Genomic DNA, 18200 nt, shown 5'->3' on the forward strand with positions numbered 1-18200 from the left:
ATGGTAAAACCGCCACTGTTCTATTTGTATCTTAGCAATGTTTTGTTTTTTTGATTACACACAAAATATACAACTTTTAATACGCGTAAATGGTTGATTTTGAAGTTATAAAATTTATATCATTACTAGTGAATCTACTTGTTGCAGAGATTATTTGTTGTATGAAACAGGCTGTTACAAATTCGCTTCTCATTACAGAGATCTCGAAAACGGTAAGAGATACGAACTAGCCATGATTATAGTCTGTTTGGAAATGAAAGAGAGTAATAAAACCTCGAGATAAGAACCGGCCATGGGCGTGGTAATATTTCGTTTCAGGTAATCATCGGGTAACACTAATGCTAACAGGTAATGGGTGTACATTAGTATATTTTACTGGATACATCATAGGGCAGGAGCCAGTGTATTGTGACAGATCAATCCAGTCTTAGAGCTGAAAATACGAAGACGTGCTTAGTGCAGTAGAGTAAAATTCGACTTGTGTTTAGTGACTATTGTGCCAGTGGATATAATATTGTTTGGGTAAAATGTCGAGCTTATCAGATTACGTACCTGCTAAACGCGTGAAAAGATGTGCGCTGTCTCAGAATGAGAAGATTATTATATTAAATGTATTTAATGCATTGAAACACCAAAATCCTACCAACAGTGTTGACGACATCATGGAAAAGTGGGAACTCGATAATTTAATTGACGTTACTGTGGAACCTATCGTTATCAATCTAGGAGACGAAGATAATTCATCAGAATATTCAGAGGATGAATTTTAATATACCTACTTTTTTATTTTCTTTATTGTACATTTATACAACACTACATTTACTCACCATAATTTGAATTTTCAAAATACATATATTTTTGTGTGGAATAAAAGTCTATTCATTAAATTTAAATAAATATTTTGATAATAATATTGAATAATTTTATTTGAATTACTAAAAACCCTCTTAACCCGGTTATGATGCTTAAAGTAGCCTCATGTTTTGAAATGCTGTTTTTATATTGTTTACTTATAAGAGAAATGGACCGAGAAATTGAAGCGGCATAGACAAAGACGGATTGTCGGGGATTAAATTTTAGCTACCTGCTACAATTTAGTACAACCCGGTCACAAAAAGTTTTTTTAAAAGTACACCTCGTCTATATCGATAATACATAATATAAAAATATTGAATATAAGAACCAGTACTAAATTTATTTACAATTTGCATACATAATAAACTTTTATTACTCTCTTTCATTTCTAAAGACTATAGTTTTCGATATATTTGAAAAAAGCCAAAATTTTGGAAATCCGTTTTTGTTTCATTTTAGCCTTGTTTGATATTGAAAAAAGAAAAACACTTTCTCATGGCAACTTTTTGCCATGTATCGAATGACATAATCAATTTTTATATGTAACGTTTCGTCTTTTCAGGACCATCATCAACTTCATTTTTTTAAATACGACCATGGAAATTTTATTACATTTTTTGCAAGCCTTCATGACCCCCAATACTGTACTACCTCAGCCCGAACCAGATTTGTCTCGAAAAATTCATCATGTATTTTCTGCTCTTTTCATTTCTAGTGTCAAAAATATGTGTTCCCATTTGAAAAAATCAACTTGACCTTGAAGGTCATGGTCAAGGTCACCATTAGATGTCCCCCTCAAAACCCTACAACTTTTATTTGAAATTTTTTTTCATTAAGCCCTTAACTTAAGAGATATTCACGTGTATTTTTTAAAATGGGACACCCGGTATCTCGGAAATACTACATTTAGGCCCTGCACTTTAAGTCTCGGTTAAGGCTGGATTAACTAATCAGGCGATTAGACTGTGATTATCATTTATAAAATAAATCTGTATATGTACAGTCTAATCGCCTGATTAGTTAATCGAGCTTTAACCGAGACTCAAAGTACTGGACTTTAGTTTTCTTTTTGAAATGTGGGTCAAAATACACTTTAAAATTCCAACTTTTATTCTTATACTATTCTTGTAGAGAGAATTCGAGTTACATCATGAAAAATATTGCTTAGCATATTTTACAAACCATCGACGACTTAATTGTGCTTTTGTGAAATAACCGCTTCTATGTTTACTCAATCATTGTTTTAGCATTTCAGGTAAGAGATGCGGCATATAGTCCAGATTTAGCACGTAGTGATTTTCACTCCGTTTAAAAGTCTTAAGTATTTCTTGAGCAAAAAGCGGTTTAAAATTAGTGATCTATTAAAATTGACTGTAAACATAATATGGTTTTGCAAACAGGAGGGAGAGTTCTACGAAATTTGTCTTAAGTTCCGAAAAATGTCTAGCTTTAACAATAAGTGACGACTGTATAGAAAAATAAATCAATGTCTTAATATAAAATAATATGAAATAAATAAAGTTATCGGTTCTCAGTTTCAAAGCAAAACAAGTACTAGATTTTGTATCATTGTCACATAATTATTAATTGAAATAAATTGATCGTAATTAATATTGCAATTTTGTTACAGATATATCTCGGGGAGACTCCTGGTCGGGCAGAATTTGCTGTCAACTTCCACACAGCGAGAGTTGTAGAAAAGCTTGCATAACTGCAACATCAACTTTTGATCTCAACAAAGGTTGCAGGCAGAGCGACGAAATAGCGTTTTTTAGTTGTCTAGATCGCCAAAAAGGTAAGCGCTAGTGCTTGAAAATGAAAAGAACAGAAGAAATGTCTCGAGAAATGTCCTATAATTAATTTTCAAAAGCATATTGAATAATTCTGTTGTAGTTGGAGAAGATTGCTGCAATAATGCACGAAGCCAGGAGTGCAAAGATGCATGTACAGACATTTTCCGTAGTGAATTAACTCCTACGAAATCTCAACGGCAAAACTTGAGGGAGTTTTGCGAAATGGGTAGTCCCAAAGTTACCGACTGTGTTAAGGAGATTGTTAAAGTTACTCCTGTGAAAAATATTCATGAACGTAAGTTAAAAAATTTGGAAAACCGTTAAGTAATTTCCGAGTTGTCGTCGATTTAGATTTCTTGATATTTCGGAAGACATGTCTTCTTTAAAAGAAACTGTAATGATCCCGATTTCTTACCTGTATTTATACGTTTATAGCGTTTTGGTGCATAGTTTTAAGTCTGTAATCTTCCATATTACATGTAGTTTCAAGCGGTTTCTCGATTGACATTACTGATATACCTGGGATTTCTGCTGCTTCTCTGCAGTCTTGATCAAAATCTGTTTTCTTTTAACAGAACCTTTGAATTGCTTAAATATATTGACAGAGGTATCAGTTTAATGTTATTCACATGATGAATTCTATCCGCTGATGTACATTAGATAACACTTGTGCTCTTTAACCTGTGCTAATGTGTCTCCATGCATATTTTGCTGCAAATACTCGTGATGCAAAGGCTTTGGAGTACAATGCTTATGTCTTATCGTTTTGTGTGTTTTCTTAACAGGTGCCCATTTCGGTACATCCTTGTACATAGGAAGATAGCATTCTACTGAACAATTTTGGGATTGGTTGCCATGTGTCACTTTAGGTTTTTTGACTTTTCGAAAGAAGTATCGCTCCGTTCTTCATAAGAAACTCTTCTGATTAGTATTTATATTTGCTATGTACATGGCATTCCAGGCAGACATTTGCCCACGTCGTTTTGTCATTAATTGTTCCGATGAGTTATTTCAAAATTCATGGTAGTTCTAACTCATCTCGATTGAAATTATCTCGATTTTTCTACATCGCTATTACCTACCTGTACAGTCTTGTCCATAATGTTCTCTCTATCACTAGAATTCTGGTATTAGTTAGGTCTATCACATGTTCAATATACATATTAGCAACTGCTGACTTTTCTAAGTTGTTATTCTTGAAACGATACTTGTGCTTTTTAAACTTCGTACTGACGTGTCTTCCTGCACCAATGTCAAAAAGTCTATACCGAACGTGCCAATCAGCTCAGAAATTGTTTAACCAGTTTTCTTTAATATCATTAATACTATTTTCTAAGTTCAAAGTGGTCATCATTTTTATTTTCAGATATTCATTGCTGTGATAAATCAAATAATATTAAGTGCAGGGAAGCCTGTAAAAAGGTGTTATCAACAAAGACGACTTTGCAGGATATTCATGATGGTTTGTCCCTAGGAGGATGTGGTTCACCTCTTCCGCAGGTATCAAATTTTACTCTACATTTACATATAAAGGGTGTCCGGAAATTCATGCAATAAAATTTGGTCATAAATTCAGGGGACCCGTATTTTTCTCCCCTCTTTCGGAGTTACAGCCCCCTGAAATCTGCCCCTAAGAAGTCTTTTTTATATCTCAAAACCATGTTGTACGAGAATCACTAAATTTGGTACACAGGGGTTTTATGACATGTGGAATCTCACAGTGCTAGGCTTTTTGACGAGAAACCCCCTTAAGACACTTTTTCGTGGTCCCCCTTGTCTTTGGAACCAGAAAAATTTGGTCGCAAATTAGATTTTTTTTTAATTATTGGTAAGATAGAAAGCCATTGAATTTAGAAACTTTTTTGTCTCATGATATTTGTTTCGAAAAACGCAATGTTTTTGAGGAAAATGGCGAATCACGATATGCATTCGATCACATTTTGACATTTTTCTCGAAAACAGCGTTTTACGAAAAAAGTATAAAGTGACAAAAAGGTTCTAAATTTAATGGCTTTCTCGTAGACTGGTAATTTTTAAGAAATATAAATATGCGACCAAATTTTTTTGGCTCCAAAGACAAGGGGGCCCACGAAAAATTGTCTTAAGGGGGTTCCCCGCCAAAAAACTTTGCACCATCAGATTCCACATGTCATGAACCCCCTGTGTACCAAATTTAGTGATTCTCGTACAACAGGGTTCTGAGATATAAAAAAAGATTATTCTTAGGGGCGGAATTCAGGGGGCTGTAACTCCGAAAGAGGGAGCCACTTGGCAACAATAAAAAGTACGGGTCTCCTAAATTTGTCTTAAGAATATGTGACCAAATTTTGTTGCATGAATTTCGGGACACCCTGTATACACATATACAGGGTGGTCCGAATTTTATGCAGGAAACTTCGAGGGCAGATAGATCTCTTTAAAATAATATGTGTTTGCCTTATAAACATAGGTCTGGAACGGCACCGTTTTAGAGATACAGGGTGTTGAAGTTGTCAAAAAAAATAGATTTTTTATTTATATCTCCGGAATCTATTAACCGATCTCAATAAAATTTGGTACATATAATGTATGATAGTAGGCCTTATATTCCCTGAAATATGAGCTTCAAAGGTTCAACCAGTGGTGTACAACTGGACAGGGGTCACCCTCTTTTTTACAAAAAAATCTACGCCACTGCATTTTTTACATGTCATTGTAACTGATTTATATTTTAATGCACAAAATACGTAAAAAAAGGTGACTTTATTCATACCAATACAATCCCCTTGTGGGGATTGTATTGGTGACGCTTGTGACGATAATATTACAAGAATATTTGTTTATGTTTAAAAGTAAATGCAATTTGTAAGCACATCAGCAAAATTATTTACACTCCTTTCTACACCACCTGTGAGGTAGTGTGCGATATAAACAAAAAATCATTTTTTTTAAACCTCACACCCTGTATCTCTAAAACGGGGCCGTTCCATACCTTTGTTTATAAGGCAAACACATGTTATTTTAAAGAGATCTATCTACCCTCGAAGTTTCCTTCATAAAATTCGGACCACCCTGTATATCTTTCTATTACATAATTTTTTTGTGCCATCGGTTATTGCTCTTACAATTAGTGCTGGGTAAATGCGTGTCCTATAGCTATTTAGGACATTTAGGCGCCATCTAAATAAGCAGTAAATGAAGAGTTTTTTTTAAACATTTTCAATTTTTTTTATAGTACGAAAACGACTTATTCAAGGGCCAATTAGAGAAAAAATTCAATTTCTTCGCATCTGAATTACAAACTGTGTCGCGAAAAAATAATAATTATTTATCTTGTTTCCATATATTTATAAATTCTGCTTTTTAAAATTTTACTGATTTCTTGTGCATTTACTATGGAGCATTGAGAAAAAGTGTCATTGCTAGCGTTCTCAATCGGATCGAAACACGTAACGATTTTCTCACGGATGAATCGATTTATACGAAAGTGACACTTTTTCTTAAGTCGAAAATGAAAATGTAAAATTTACGTTTTCAATTAAGTTACTAAATTTGTTTAATCAGTTATCTTAAAATTAAAAATATTAAAAAAACTAAAATAGAATAACGAATAACAAATGTCATCTTGATAGCGGTAATTTTTTATAATTAATATGTGTCCAGACATTTAATAAATAATTTTCTGATTTTTACCGTAGTGTGAGAAATAGTACCTCACTCAACGTTTTTACGTAGGATACCAAATTCAAAATTTATCCCTACCGTGTCGCTTAATACCATCGACATTTAGCTAACTGAGCTCCTAATTTTGTAATCAGCACTGAACGAAATGGCAGGAATACAGTGAGATGTGGAAATCAGCATTTCAGTAACGGATCGCGATATTTCTACAGATTCCATCTGTGACCTTTTGAAATACGTATCAATAGTTTATTTTAGCAAATCAGTTGTGAAAACTTATTTTTTTAACATTTTTTAAATAATTTTCCTACCCTGCCGCTCCGTTAGACGAGCTAGTGTGATCTCAAACAACAGCGCATGCACAATTGAGAACTGGGCTATTCATTGTTGTCAATTCTCATAATTTAAAGGAAATATTATTAAAAAGCAAATTTCACATCACCCGCCGTGAGATACTGCTCTTTGGGATAATCGGTTGATCTCGTCTTCTTGCAGCGGAACTGTTTTCTCCGGACAAAAGTAGGCTTTAATCATATCAACTTTTTCTTAATTCATATATACATGCTTTTTCATATTGCTCAAAAACTTTAGTATTCCATGGCTAGAAATTGGCCTCAATGATTTGGGATCGAGGGGGATTATCCCTCTTTATCCTGCCTCATCTCGTCTAGGCCTGGACAGCCTTCGTAGGTGGGCCCCATCCGTCGTCTACCCCGACCGCAAATACGGCCGGTGTAGGCGCTTTGTGGGACCTCCTTTTGTCCTGGCTGGGCCCCGCCGGCTAGGGCCTTTTCTTCTGGCGCTCTTCTTGCTTAAAAACACTCAACGCCTTACTACCGATCTCCTCTTCTTCTTCTTCTTCTTATTCAACTAAGTAAATTCGTGCCGAATTTTAAATTTTTGAAATGTGTTACTACAATATCTACTACCAATTAATTCGCTGAATAAGAAAAAAGTGTAAACATACCGTATTTCTTTACATACGCGTCGCCTATACGAGTGATAGTAATATAATTCAGCTAAATTAAGTCAATGTCAGAGATCATTGACACTGACATTCAAAAATAAAATATGCGCTGCTTAAAAAAGATAGATAAATATTTGTAAAAACTTGAAATATTTTAAAACATGATTTCCTATTAATCACATTAGTATTTTCATTTGTTTTTTGTTAGGTTTTTAAAACAGCAAATTTTTTTTTATATCACAAATTATATTTATTTATAATTGTAACGTATCTACATACTAAATTGGTTAATATGTAGTAAATCATGTAAAAAATAAAAAAAATTAAAAACAAATTTTTAATGTTTGGCACTTCGTCCACATCGACATCAAAAAAATATGGTGACTTTAAAATAGCACGTCGTTGTCATAGAAAAGCAATCTGTTTTCACTAAATTATTTTTCATTAGTTTTGCTGTGAAGCAGTTGTTTAAAAAAAAAGTATTGAAAACTGTTTCTTGTCAAACTAATTCGACCTTAACTTCTCCTAATATTCCTCTGTAATATTCAAACTTCCCCATTCCTATATTATTATGTATACCAACTTTCCTTTAAACTTTCTGTACTCCTGCATTAAGGATTTGTTTTGCTTTAGGAATACTTCTGGCAGTGTTTCCTAAAACCGGACATAGGTCCGGTATCAACATCAGTGGAAATCTCTCGGATAGATAGAGTTGGAATGGATAGTGCCAAGTGGCACTGCTGCCAAAGAGCGAATTCTACGCAATGTGCAAGATTGTGTTCCAAGACGTTTACGAAATTTTGGGCGACATCTTGGGACGACTTCCATTATAAATGTCTAACTCAAGTTTCAGAAGAAGGTTTAAGGACCTGTATTGATGAAGGTGAGAATCAAACATTAAGTGGGGTAACAATATTATAATAAAGGTTGATATTGCAGTGGATGAACCATGCGAACTAGGTTGTGATGGATTAAGTTTTTGCACGAATTTCAATAACCGGCCGACTGAACTTTTTCGATCGTGTACCTCGCAGGCAGATGAAGCTGCAAGAAATGACGTAACTCTTTGGCAGAGCCAAAATAACATCACCTTAGGTAAAAACTCTTTTTTAATCATATACCTATATAAGATTTTTGTAACTATACATATTTGAAATTATTGATACGAGAAACTGATTTTTAGGACCGGGATTAACACTGCCTTTAAAAAGCATATCAAAATGTTCACCAAATGTGTGGAAGGCAGTGGCTTGTACACTACAGATAAAACCATGTTCCCGTCATTCTCATGCAAACCAAATCTGCCGAGACGTATGTTTAGACATTTTATCGCAATGTGTAGACTGGACAAGATTGTCTCCCATTTATTCGGCCGAATCTATATGCGAAAATTTATCTCCAGAAGATCCAAATATTTCCTGCATTAAACTACAGAATTATCTTAATCCGTCTTCTTATACTTATCCGAGAATAACAGGACAGATCTCTAGCCCCTGCAAAGGCAATCCGTGTGAGGCTAATGAAATATGTTTGATCAATAAAAATTGTATTCATGGGACTAATTGTCAGCCATATATTTGCCAACCCGGATGTAAATTAGGTAAGTTTATTCTACATATGACAAATACTGATCTATATTAAAGATGGATTCAATCATATAGACTTACTCAAAAACTTTTAAGCCAATAAATCACAGTATTGAATTTCTTATGCTAAGGAAGTGCTGCAGATATTCAACAGCTGTTTGATAGATCATCACTTCCCTTATGGTTTCACTTTTGATGTATATTTTCTTTGCATTTATATGTTTAGAATCAAATTTTCCTTGAGCAATTTGGTTGAATTCAGATCATTGGTGACAATCATAGGTAAAAGTGTCGCCTACAAATAAGATGATATAATCTATGTATTTCATGGATTGATTTACGCGTTGATGGTGCAGTAAACAAGTTGTAATATTTGTTGGAATTATTTTCTTTGGCTGGAATTCCCATTAATGGGGAAGACACACTGAGAGTCAAATACAAAAAAAATCAGTTCAGGGTATTTCTGTATGACCTAATTTTTATGTTTAATATAGGTACATCATATTCCGATGTACATATGTGGGCGATAATGAACAATTTTGTTTATTTTGATAGAAATCCTAGGTAGCCAATAATTCTCCCAGTCCATTGATTGTATTTTCATATGGAGGGTTCAGAAGCCAATCAGTGTAAGTCCCTTTTCTCTGGAAATTGAGTTACGTATTGAAGGTTTCTTCTTAAAGTTATGAAATGTATGAATGTATGAATGTATGAAATGTTATATCTCATTAAAAATAATTATTAGTATCTTTATGGGAATCTTTATTTTATTACAAGTTTTAAAAATACTTAGCCAATTTTCTCATTTTCTATATATTCAGTTACATATACTGATTATCTTCTGAGCCCTCCAAATATAAGTTTCATAAAATCGACACATAATTCCTTTTTTATGGGGCGAATCTGCGATTCTCTTCGCTACTACGCCCGACTTTCGTCCTTTCTTCCTCCGTTAGGCGTAGTTTTGCGGCGAATTTTCTACTCTTTAAAGCCGAAATTTGCTCTTCAAAAAGGCTCTGCACCGTCAACTCTCTCGAAAAACCCGTCTTTTTGCTAATGTCCGGTTTATTTCGCCGAAAACGCCATTTTCGCGACGTGATAAAAGCAACACACGTTGCCACTGATAAACTTATAGTCGAGCGGTGCACCCCTAAAAAGACGCACAAAAAAACTAGGGGACCGACCACGGAGGGGGGCCGAAAGAAACCTTTTCTAATCGCTATATTACGTTGTTGCGAACAAAAACCTTAATGGCATTTTTCTGTATCGATGGCCACTAATTTGTTACTAACCAAAAACTTGCAAAACTGCGAAAACTTAAAAAATCGATATGAAAACACATTGGTTATGTATTTTGAGCAAAAATAAGCACTTTTTAACTCTTGTGATTTTTTCTAGCTACGAGAGATTTAAGATCAAAAAATAACCAAGTCGCTATTTTCAATTTTAATTTTCTCGGATTGTACTGGAGCTTTTTTAATTTTTCTTGTAACAAAATTAAATTTATTTATTTTCATTTAAATGTGAGGTTTGTATTGGTAATCTTAGATACTAATATACGATATTACCATTAATTAAAAGTTTTTTGTTAGTAACAAATTACTGACCATCGATACAGAAAAATGTCATTAAGGTTTTTTGTTCGCAACAGCGTATTTAATATAGCGATTAGAAAAGGTTTCATTTTGTCCACTCGTTTTTGTGCGCTTTTTTTAGGGGTGCACCGCTAGCCTATTATGTGGCCACTTTTCACCTAAGTTTATTTTAGCACATATATACAGAGCCTTCATAAATGTTTACAAGCCACGTGACCTCCGAGCTTAGGCAACCAACAATGCACGGTTGGTACTGCCAACCGAAAATCCCTAAATCTTAGTGTCACCAATATTAATAATTCGTTTACAATGACATATTATGAGCGTCTACGCTCGAGATAATGCTATCGCTGATTGCTTGAATAGAATTCGTTAAAAATTACACCAATCAGAATGTGGCGTTTTAATGTATTTTTAATCTTATTGTTTTAATTTTACCTGAATTTAATTGCCAACGTGAAGAAAATAAAATTACTATTCCAAACAAAATTACTGGTCACGTGGCTTGTAATCATTTATAAAGGCTCTGTATTTAACACATGTGTCGCCACTGACTTCACATGCAAGTATCGTGCTCTATTAATTATTAAAAACTCATCTTTCTCTTGCAACCATTGTTAAAAAACGTATGTAAGAACAATGAATCATTTCAAAAGAACTTGAAATATATATTTTTTAATTTTGTACAAATAGGCGAAGTTTCCCAATACATGGTACCAGACGGAACATATGTCCGAATACCCTTACCAAATAATCCGAAGGGCTGTTTAAAAATATGCAAATGTAACAAGAATAAGGTCGAAGAGTGCCAGCCCTTACCGTGCATTACACTTACGTCTTGTCTTCTCGGTAGTACCCAGCAGTTACATGGTTCTACCTTTCACATCGATTGCAACAAATGTAGCTGCTACGCTGGTGAACAGATATGTAGCAAGAAGCAGTGTGAAAGCAGTTCTCTGATTGGGAGGAACACTGCTTATACTACATTGCCTTGCAATTGTCCACCACATTATGTGCCAGTTTGTGGAAGGAATGGAATTACGTACCCTTCTGCTTGTCTTGCAAAGTAAGTTCTAGTTATATTTTTTGGAGTACATTCTTGTCTTATTCGTTAAGTTCATAAAGGTCAATTTTTTGTCATTAAACAATGAGCATTTTATAGTTTTTTATTATTCTTGTTGGAGTGTTTAATATGGGCCTGACACAATCAGTATTATTCTGTTGGTCTTTCAAAATGTTGACAGTATTATTAATAGTGTGAGAATAAATATTGATGCACTGTCAGTAGACTTGCAAAATTTTAAGATAAATGTTATTACAATATAGAAATGTAACTTAATTTTTCTTATTTTCAGATGTGCGGATTTAAACGATTCAGATATTGAACACTATCCCTGCCAAAATCCTTGTAAACCAAATACTTGTCCCATTGGCCAGAAATGTGTGCCAAATCCTCAAGTGTGTTTGAGTCTCATGCATAAGCCCTGCAAACAACATGAATGCAGTAAGTACACATGATATAAGAAATAAAACATATTACAATACTATTTATTACAGTTAATGGTTCATCCAATTGTTATGACCTCCCAAAAGATCCTGTTTGTGACATCGACAACAAACAGTATGATAACTCATGCCTTTTAGCACATCATAATGTCAAGTTGGCTTACAGAGGTTCATGCTTACACAGGTGTAAATTTAAAGGTCAAGTATGCGGATTTAATGGAAAAACCTATGTATCAGAGTGTGCCGCTTTTGCTGATAAAATTGCAGTGGACTATGAAGGACCATGCTTAGCAATTGGGCTGATAACTCAACTTAAAGCACAGCAGTGTTCTGGTGTTAAGTGTCCTATATTGCAGAATCCCAACTGTTTAGGTAAGACTTTTATTAAAATGATTTAATATACGTATACCTATTTAAACCTACTTCAAAAAATCAGTCATATATCAGAAATATATGTATACGTTAAATTGATATATTAGGCAGACAAATAAATTCAAAGACAAACAAGTTAAAAAAACTAAATAACAGAAAAGTAAACAGCAACAAGAAGAAACTGAATTAAAAAATTATTACTATTACCCCCTCAAATGAGACGAGAAATAGGCTATAAGTAAGGGATTGTAAAACTGAACTAGATTAGACTACAAAAAGGACTAAATTAAATTACATGACTAAAACACACAACAGATTATCTTATGAGACAGGACGTTAGATTACTATATAACATTAGATCCAACTACGAAAGATGACTGAAACAGTCAATATGACAACAAAGAGGATAAAGGCAAATATGTTTAAAGTCCAAATCAGCACAAACAAAGATGGCATGATGAGAAAATAGATGAAACATACAAAAATGGCATTGGCAAAGAAAATGCAGAAAAAAAATATATTATACATACAAAGACGATATAGCCAGAAATTATACAGACAAAAATAGCTCAGAAGAAATACAAGACAGACAAAGACAATATAGTTGGAGATATAGAAAAGACAAAACAGATAAGGAAAATAGAGACAGAAACAGTACAGACAAATAAGGCACAGATACTGACAATATAAACCAAGACAAAATAGTTATAAAGATGAAACAGCAAAAAAACAATACTGATGACAAAGATGGACATATATACGATACAAACAACAGAGATTTTGATGGTAGTGTCATAGATACAGACAACAATCACAGACAAAGACACCAAAGCCATGATTCAGACAAAAATGCTACAAGCAATGACAATACGGACAAAGGAGTTACAGAGAAAGACAATACAGGCACAAACTCTAAACAGACTTAAAGGTTATAGATGATAACAATGGATATTGTTAAAGTCGATACAAATAATGATGATACAAACAAAGATGTTACAGAGACAGACGAAACAACACAAAAGACTGTATCGTCTCTAGCATCCTTTGAGTTATGTTTTTGTTCGTATCATCCTGCTCTGTACCTAACGATTGTTTGTATCATCCTTGTCTGTACTGTTTGTGTCGTTGGCGTCGATTGCTTTGTCGTCTGTATCATTTTTTTCTGTCTTTATTGTCTTTGTCTTGTTTGTCTACAAGGCATTTCTGTCTGTATTGTTTTGTTTGTGGTGTCTATATTTTATTATCATTATCTGTGTCGTTTTCTCTGTTGTATCCTTTAATTGCTGTATTTTCAATTATATTCACTGTGTGTGTAATTGTAGCTTTTTTATTCCATTGTTTTGGCTGTTTTGTCTTTGTCTATGCTGACTTTGTCTATACCTATTGGATCGTATTGTCTTCTTGTTCTGATCTTTGTCTATACTTTTTCTGTGATATTTTGGTCTGTACTGTTATATTTGTTTTATCATTCTCTGTGCCACTTAGCTACCATTTTAGTGTGCACAATATTTATCTGTCTCTTGTCCATACCATTGTATTTGTCTGTGGCATATCCGTGTTTGTGCGCATGTGTCTGTTTTATCTTGGTCTGTATTGTGTTTGTCTATCTTTGTCTAACCATTTTTGTCATGATTGCTGATACCTTCTACTACTGTGCTGTCTTTGTCTGTTACGTCTTGATTGTATTATCTACACCGTCTTTCTCTGTATTTTTATCTGCATCATATTTGTCTATATCATTCATCTTTATCTTCGTTGCTGGTACCGTTTGCTATAGTATCACCTTTGTTTACTTTGTTTTGGTCTGTATCACGTGAAACTGCCATCTTTGTCTATTTCGTCTTTGTATTGCCTGTCTGTACTGTACTCGTCTGTATGATCTTCGTCTCTACTGCCATTGTCTGTACCATTTTTGTATTATCTTTGCCTGTACAATCGTCATCTATGCCCTCTTGATCTGTATAGTATTTCATCTTTTATCTTTTTTTATAGGATCTTTGTGTTGTCTTGATCTAGATCGGCTTTTGTCTGTACTACTTTGTCTGTGTCATTCCTTGGCTATTGTATCTTTATCTGTGCTATCTCTGTCTATATAGCTTTTATTTGTTTAATTTTGTCTGTTTTGTTTTCGTCTGTTTCATCTTTGGTCATTTCATCTTTAGCTGTGTTGTCGTTGTATGTTTTGTCTTCGCCTGTATAATCTTTGAACCAACGATGGTTCCATCTATTCTATATAGACAAGGCGAAAACCTCGCATTCGTGGGAGAAATTTTCCAATTTGAGTTTTTTGCATATTCAGATTCGTGAGATGTTCCTTAACATGAATCGAGATGATGCCGGCCGGAAATCTGGTGCCCATTTGTTTAAACAAACTTTTTTAAACAAATTGTAAAAATAGGTTTTTTTCACTCCGGAAAACAAACAAAAAAGTTCCTACTATCTGTTTGTACCATCTGTAACACATAAGATATTTGTCTGTATCGTTCTCTGGTTATTAACTGACATATTTGTATAGGGGAGATAGGGGAGCATTGGGCAGTCGGGAGGTTCGGGCACCACCTTGTAACTAGAGACGTGTAGTAGATATTTATTTTTGTATACTGTGGTAGTTTAGTTTAACAACTGGCAACACTGCTTAGACTAATGTCATTTGTCATTTCGTTTAGTTGTCAGTGTGTCATGCGGTTGACGGTTTCGTGCACCCAAAAGTAAATATTTTGTTGTGATTTCAAAGGAAATAACAGAGCAATCTGTGAAAAGGCGTAAGTTTCTTTGATTATACGTAAATGTGTGTTTATCGAAGATAATATTAACCTATAAATTGATACATAATGTTTGAATAATAAAATGTATATTTGGATTAATTTGCAAAACGAGGGTATGGGGAGCATTGGGCACTAATATTGAAAGGAGGTTTGGGCATGCCCAATGCTCCCACCATTATTAATCATCAGAAGAAGAATCGTTTGACGAAGATGATGTTATTATTTTAGATCGAAATTTCAAAGTCAACGATTATGTCTTGGTCAAATTTGACACCAAAAAAACTACCTATCACTATGTTGGACAAATTAAAGAAGTTGATCCCTCCATGGCAACTGTTAAATTTCTGCGTATGAGCAAGATTCGAAATACATTTATGTATCCCGATATCGAAGACATGTCAAGTGTCCCATTAACAGACATTAAAACTAAATTGCCACAACCAAAAATATGGATCAAACGTGGCAACTCCAAATACACTTTTAATAAGCCTATGGCCTTATTATAAATAATAAAACTTATCTAACCAAATGTTAGATAAGTTTTATTATTTATGTAAGAATACTGATTTTTGAGCATCTAATCTTTATTATTTGTTAAGTTACTTTAGTTATAACATATCAAAATAATTTAGTAGATATTATGTGGCGTATGCAATACAATGCCCAAACCTCCCACAGAGGTGCCCAAACCACCCAACCATTGGGAGGTTTGGGCACTTATGGCAAGGTTCAGGAAATATCATGTAACTTTGAGACTGATTACATTTGTATAACTATTCGTCGCAATAATTTGAGTCAATTGTATGTGCCATTGATATTAGAAATAAATAGTTGATTTTATTAAAAAATAACAGTTTTATTTTGATTTAAGTAGAAAAGTGCCCAATGCTCCCCTATCTCCCCTACAGTTATATTGTCTGCGAACTTTGTCTATGACATGTGGCCATTGTCTGTGTGGTGTTGTTGGTTATGGCCTCTTTGTCAGTATTATACTCTATGTCTGTTTCATCTTTGTTGTAACCTTTTCTGTAGTATTATTAACTGTGGCATTTTTGTGTTTGTGGCATCACTGTCTAAGCGTATTTATAGCGTGACATCTTTGTGTTTGTGGCGTATTTATTTTCATGGTATTTAGGTGTAGGTGTTTGCATGTACTGTCTTTGTGTGACATCCTAGGCCATATGACGTCATTATCTGTGTGTCACCTTTGTTTGTAGTCATATGTATTGGTGCTTGAGATGTATTAAAAGGTATCACATTTATTTCTTGTAGGTATTACACCTCCTGGGGCATGCTGTCCAATTTGTGGAGGATCACTCCGCATATTATACTCAAGAAAACAAATAGACAGGGCTTTATATGCTTTACAGAATCAGACAACCAAGTCATTGAATCTCATATCAGTTCTGCGTGCATTAGAACGTCAAATTCAGTTAGCTCAATGCACATTGAGAGGCTTTGTAACAGTGGAATTAGATATATTTGTAACTGTGCAGAGTACAGAGAGGTAAGTTAGCCATTTATTCAGACATATTAATGAGTACCAGTAAATAATAATAATTTAAACTTTTGAATCGAATTTTAATTTCTACATACCTTGAGCTTTTATCTTTTTATTTCTGCTATATTTTAGACGTCTGTAGATGTTTGTTAAGCTCATTTTGTTCATTATATCCAATTAGAATTTCTTGACCACCGTGTATAATTTGCAGAAACCATTTTCTTTGTAGGACATTATTTTTATTTTATTTCTGAAACAATTATATTTTGTAATCATCTTATAGCAGTTTTTACTGCATGAGTACTACTTATTACTGCTGCATTTACCTTTTTGTGCGTCATGTAAATTCACGATATATTTACTAAATATTTTTTTTTAGATACCCATCAGAGCTTCAACTCGAAGCTTGCATAAGAGAAGCTGAAAAAATCGCAAGTTTAGTGAACATGCAAAGTCCACGGATTGCCAGTGAATTAAGTTTAAGCTCCTTAACAGTAGCCAGTGTGGTTCATACCCAAGTTAGTGCGAGTACAAGCAATCACGTCAACTTCATTAACTACCTGTTCCCATTAATCATACTTTTATTATTAATCAACAGAGATTTTTTGTAAAACTTGACTGATATTATTAACATGACGTGTGCATAAAATGAGCAACTGTAATACCTACAAATCTTAATGATAATTTTGGATGTACCTTAATCTCTGTAGTAATTAGGTACTATGAAAATGTTGAGTACATAGAAAAGTTGTTTTAAATTTATCACAATTTTGTGCCAATTGTAAAACATAGGCCAGTTTTTCAGCTACTTTCAGTACTGTTCAAAACTTCGAAATATTTTCCATATCTAGTTTTTCAAAACAAAGTTAATATATATAAGGAAGTAAATATCTGTGATATTGTAATATATTAAGAGATTACTAATTATTACATAAAGATTTTTTAAATGAAAGTTTCAGACTGTTTGTATATATGTAATTGTAAATAATGTTTTTATAATCAAGTGCCTTTTTAAAAAAACATAGTATAATAACATCACGTTGTGGACTGTAGCAATTGCAAAATTTATTATTTAATTGTTAACTGTGTTTTATGTTACCAAAGAATGTTATGTTTATTTTAAGGATTATATGATTTCTTATTACAAATAAAGTTTATAAATTTCTAAATGAAATTTATTGCACATAGTCAAAAGTCATAAGATTTCTTGTTACCTATCTGTAGACAGTGGTGTGGGAAGTGTTTTGGGGAGTCCTCTTAGTTTGTGAAAATTAACTTCCATGCTTCTTTACAAAAGCAAGCGTAATAATTAACACCTGCATATCAGCAACTAATACAGTGCATAATGGAATAAAGGCACTCAAAATGTATGTCCCTTTCCTTAAATGATGATACATATATCTCAGTTTAAATGACACATGGACTGTCCAGATTGCAGGGTGTTAAAAAATGGTGTGTCAGTGATATATACTAAGTATACATATAAAGTACATTGAGGGAATTTCTTTGCTATGGTTAGTAAAAATCCATTAACTTCTTACCACAAGAAAATCTGCTTTGCTGAAAGGAACTCACTTGCAGTAAGTAGACAGTTTTGCTG

At 33.6% G+C, this 18200-nt stretch overlaps 1 protein-coding gene across 1 annotated transcript in view; it reads left to right on the forward strand.

Moving 5' to 3' along the window:
- LOC108908436 (reversion-inducing cysteine-rich protein with Kazal motifs) overlaps nt 1-17763 on the forward strand; it is a 211658-nt gene extending 193895 nt beyond the window's left edge. Inside the window, exons 5-15 of the mRNA XM_018712473.2 lie at nt 2486-2650; nt 2749-2943; nt 4015-4148; nt 7909-8158; nt 8215-8370; nt 8459-8875; nt 11150-11522; nt 11812-11960; nt 12014-12334; nt 16372-16606; nt 16980-17763. Of these exons, the coding sequence (XP_018567989.1) occupies nt 2486-2650; nt 2749-2943; nt 4015-4148; nt 7909-8158; nt 8215-8370; nt 8459-8875; nt 11150-11522; nt 11812-11960; nt 12014-12334; nt 16372-16606; nt 16980-17211 (2627 nt within the window). The 3' untranslated portion in view covers nt 17212-17763. The remainder of the gene's footprint in view (nt 1-2485; nt 2651-2748; nt 2944-4014; nt 4149-7908; nt 8159-8214; nt 8371-8458; nt 8876-11149; nt 11523-11811; nt 11961-12013; nt 12335-16371; nt 16607-16979) is intronic.
- Nucleotides 17764-18200: the final 437 nt, after the last annotated feature.

The sequence above is a fragment of the Anoplophora glabripennis genome, unplaced genomic scaffold, assembly GCF_000390285.2.
Source record: "Anoplophora glabripennis isolate ALB-LARVAE unplaced genomic scaffold, Agla_2.0 scaffold275, whole genome shotgun sequence".
Taxonomy (NCBI): domain Eukaryota; kingdom Metazoa; phylum Arthropoda; class Insecta; order Coleoptera; family Cerambycidae; genus Anoplophora; species Anoplophora glabripennis.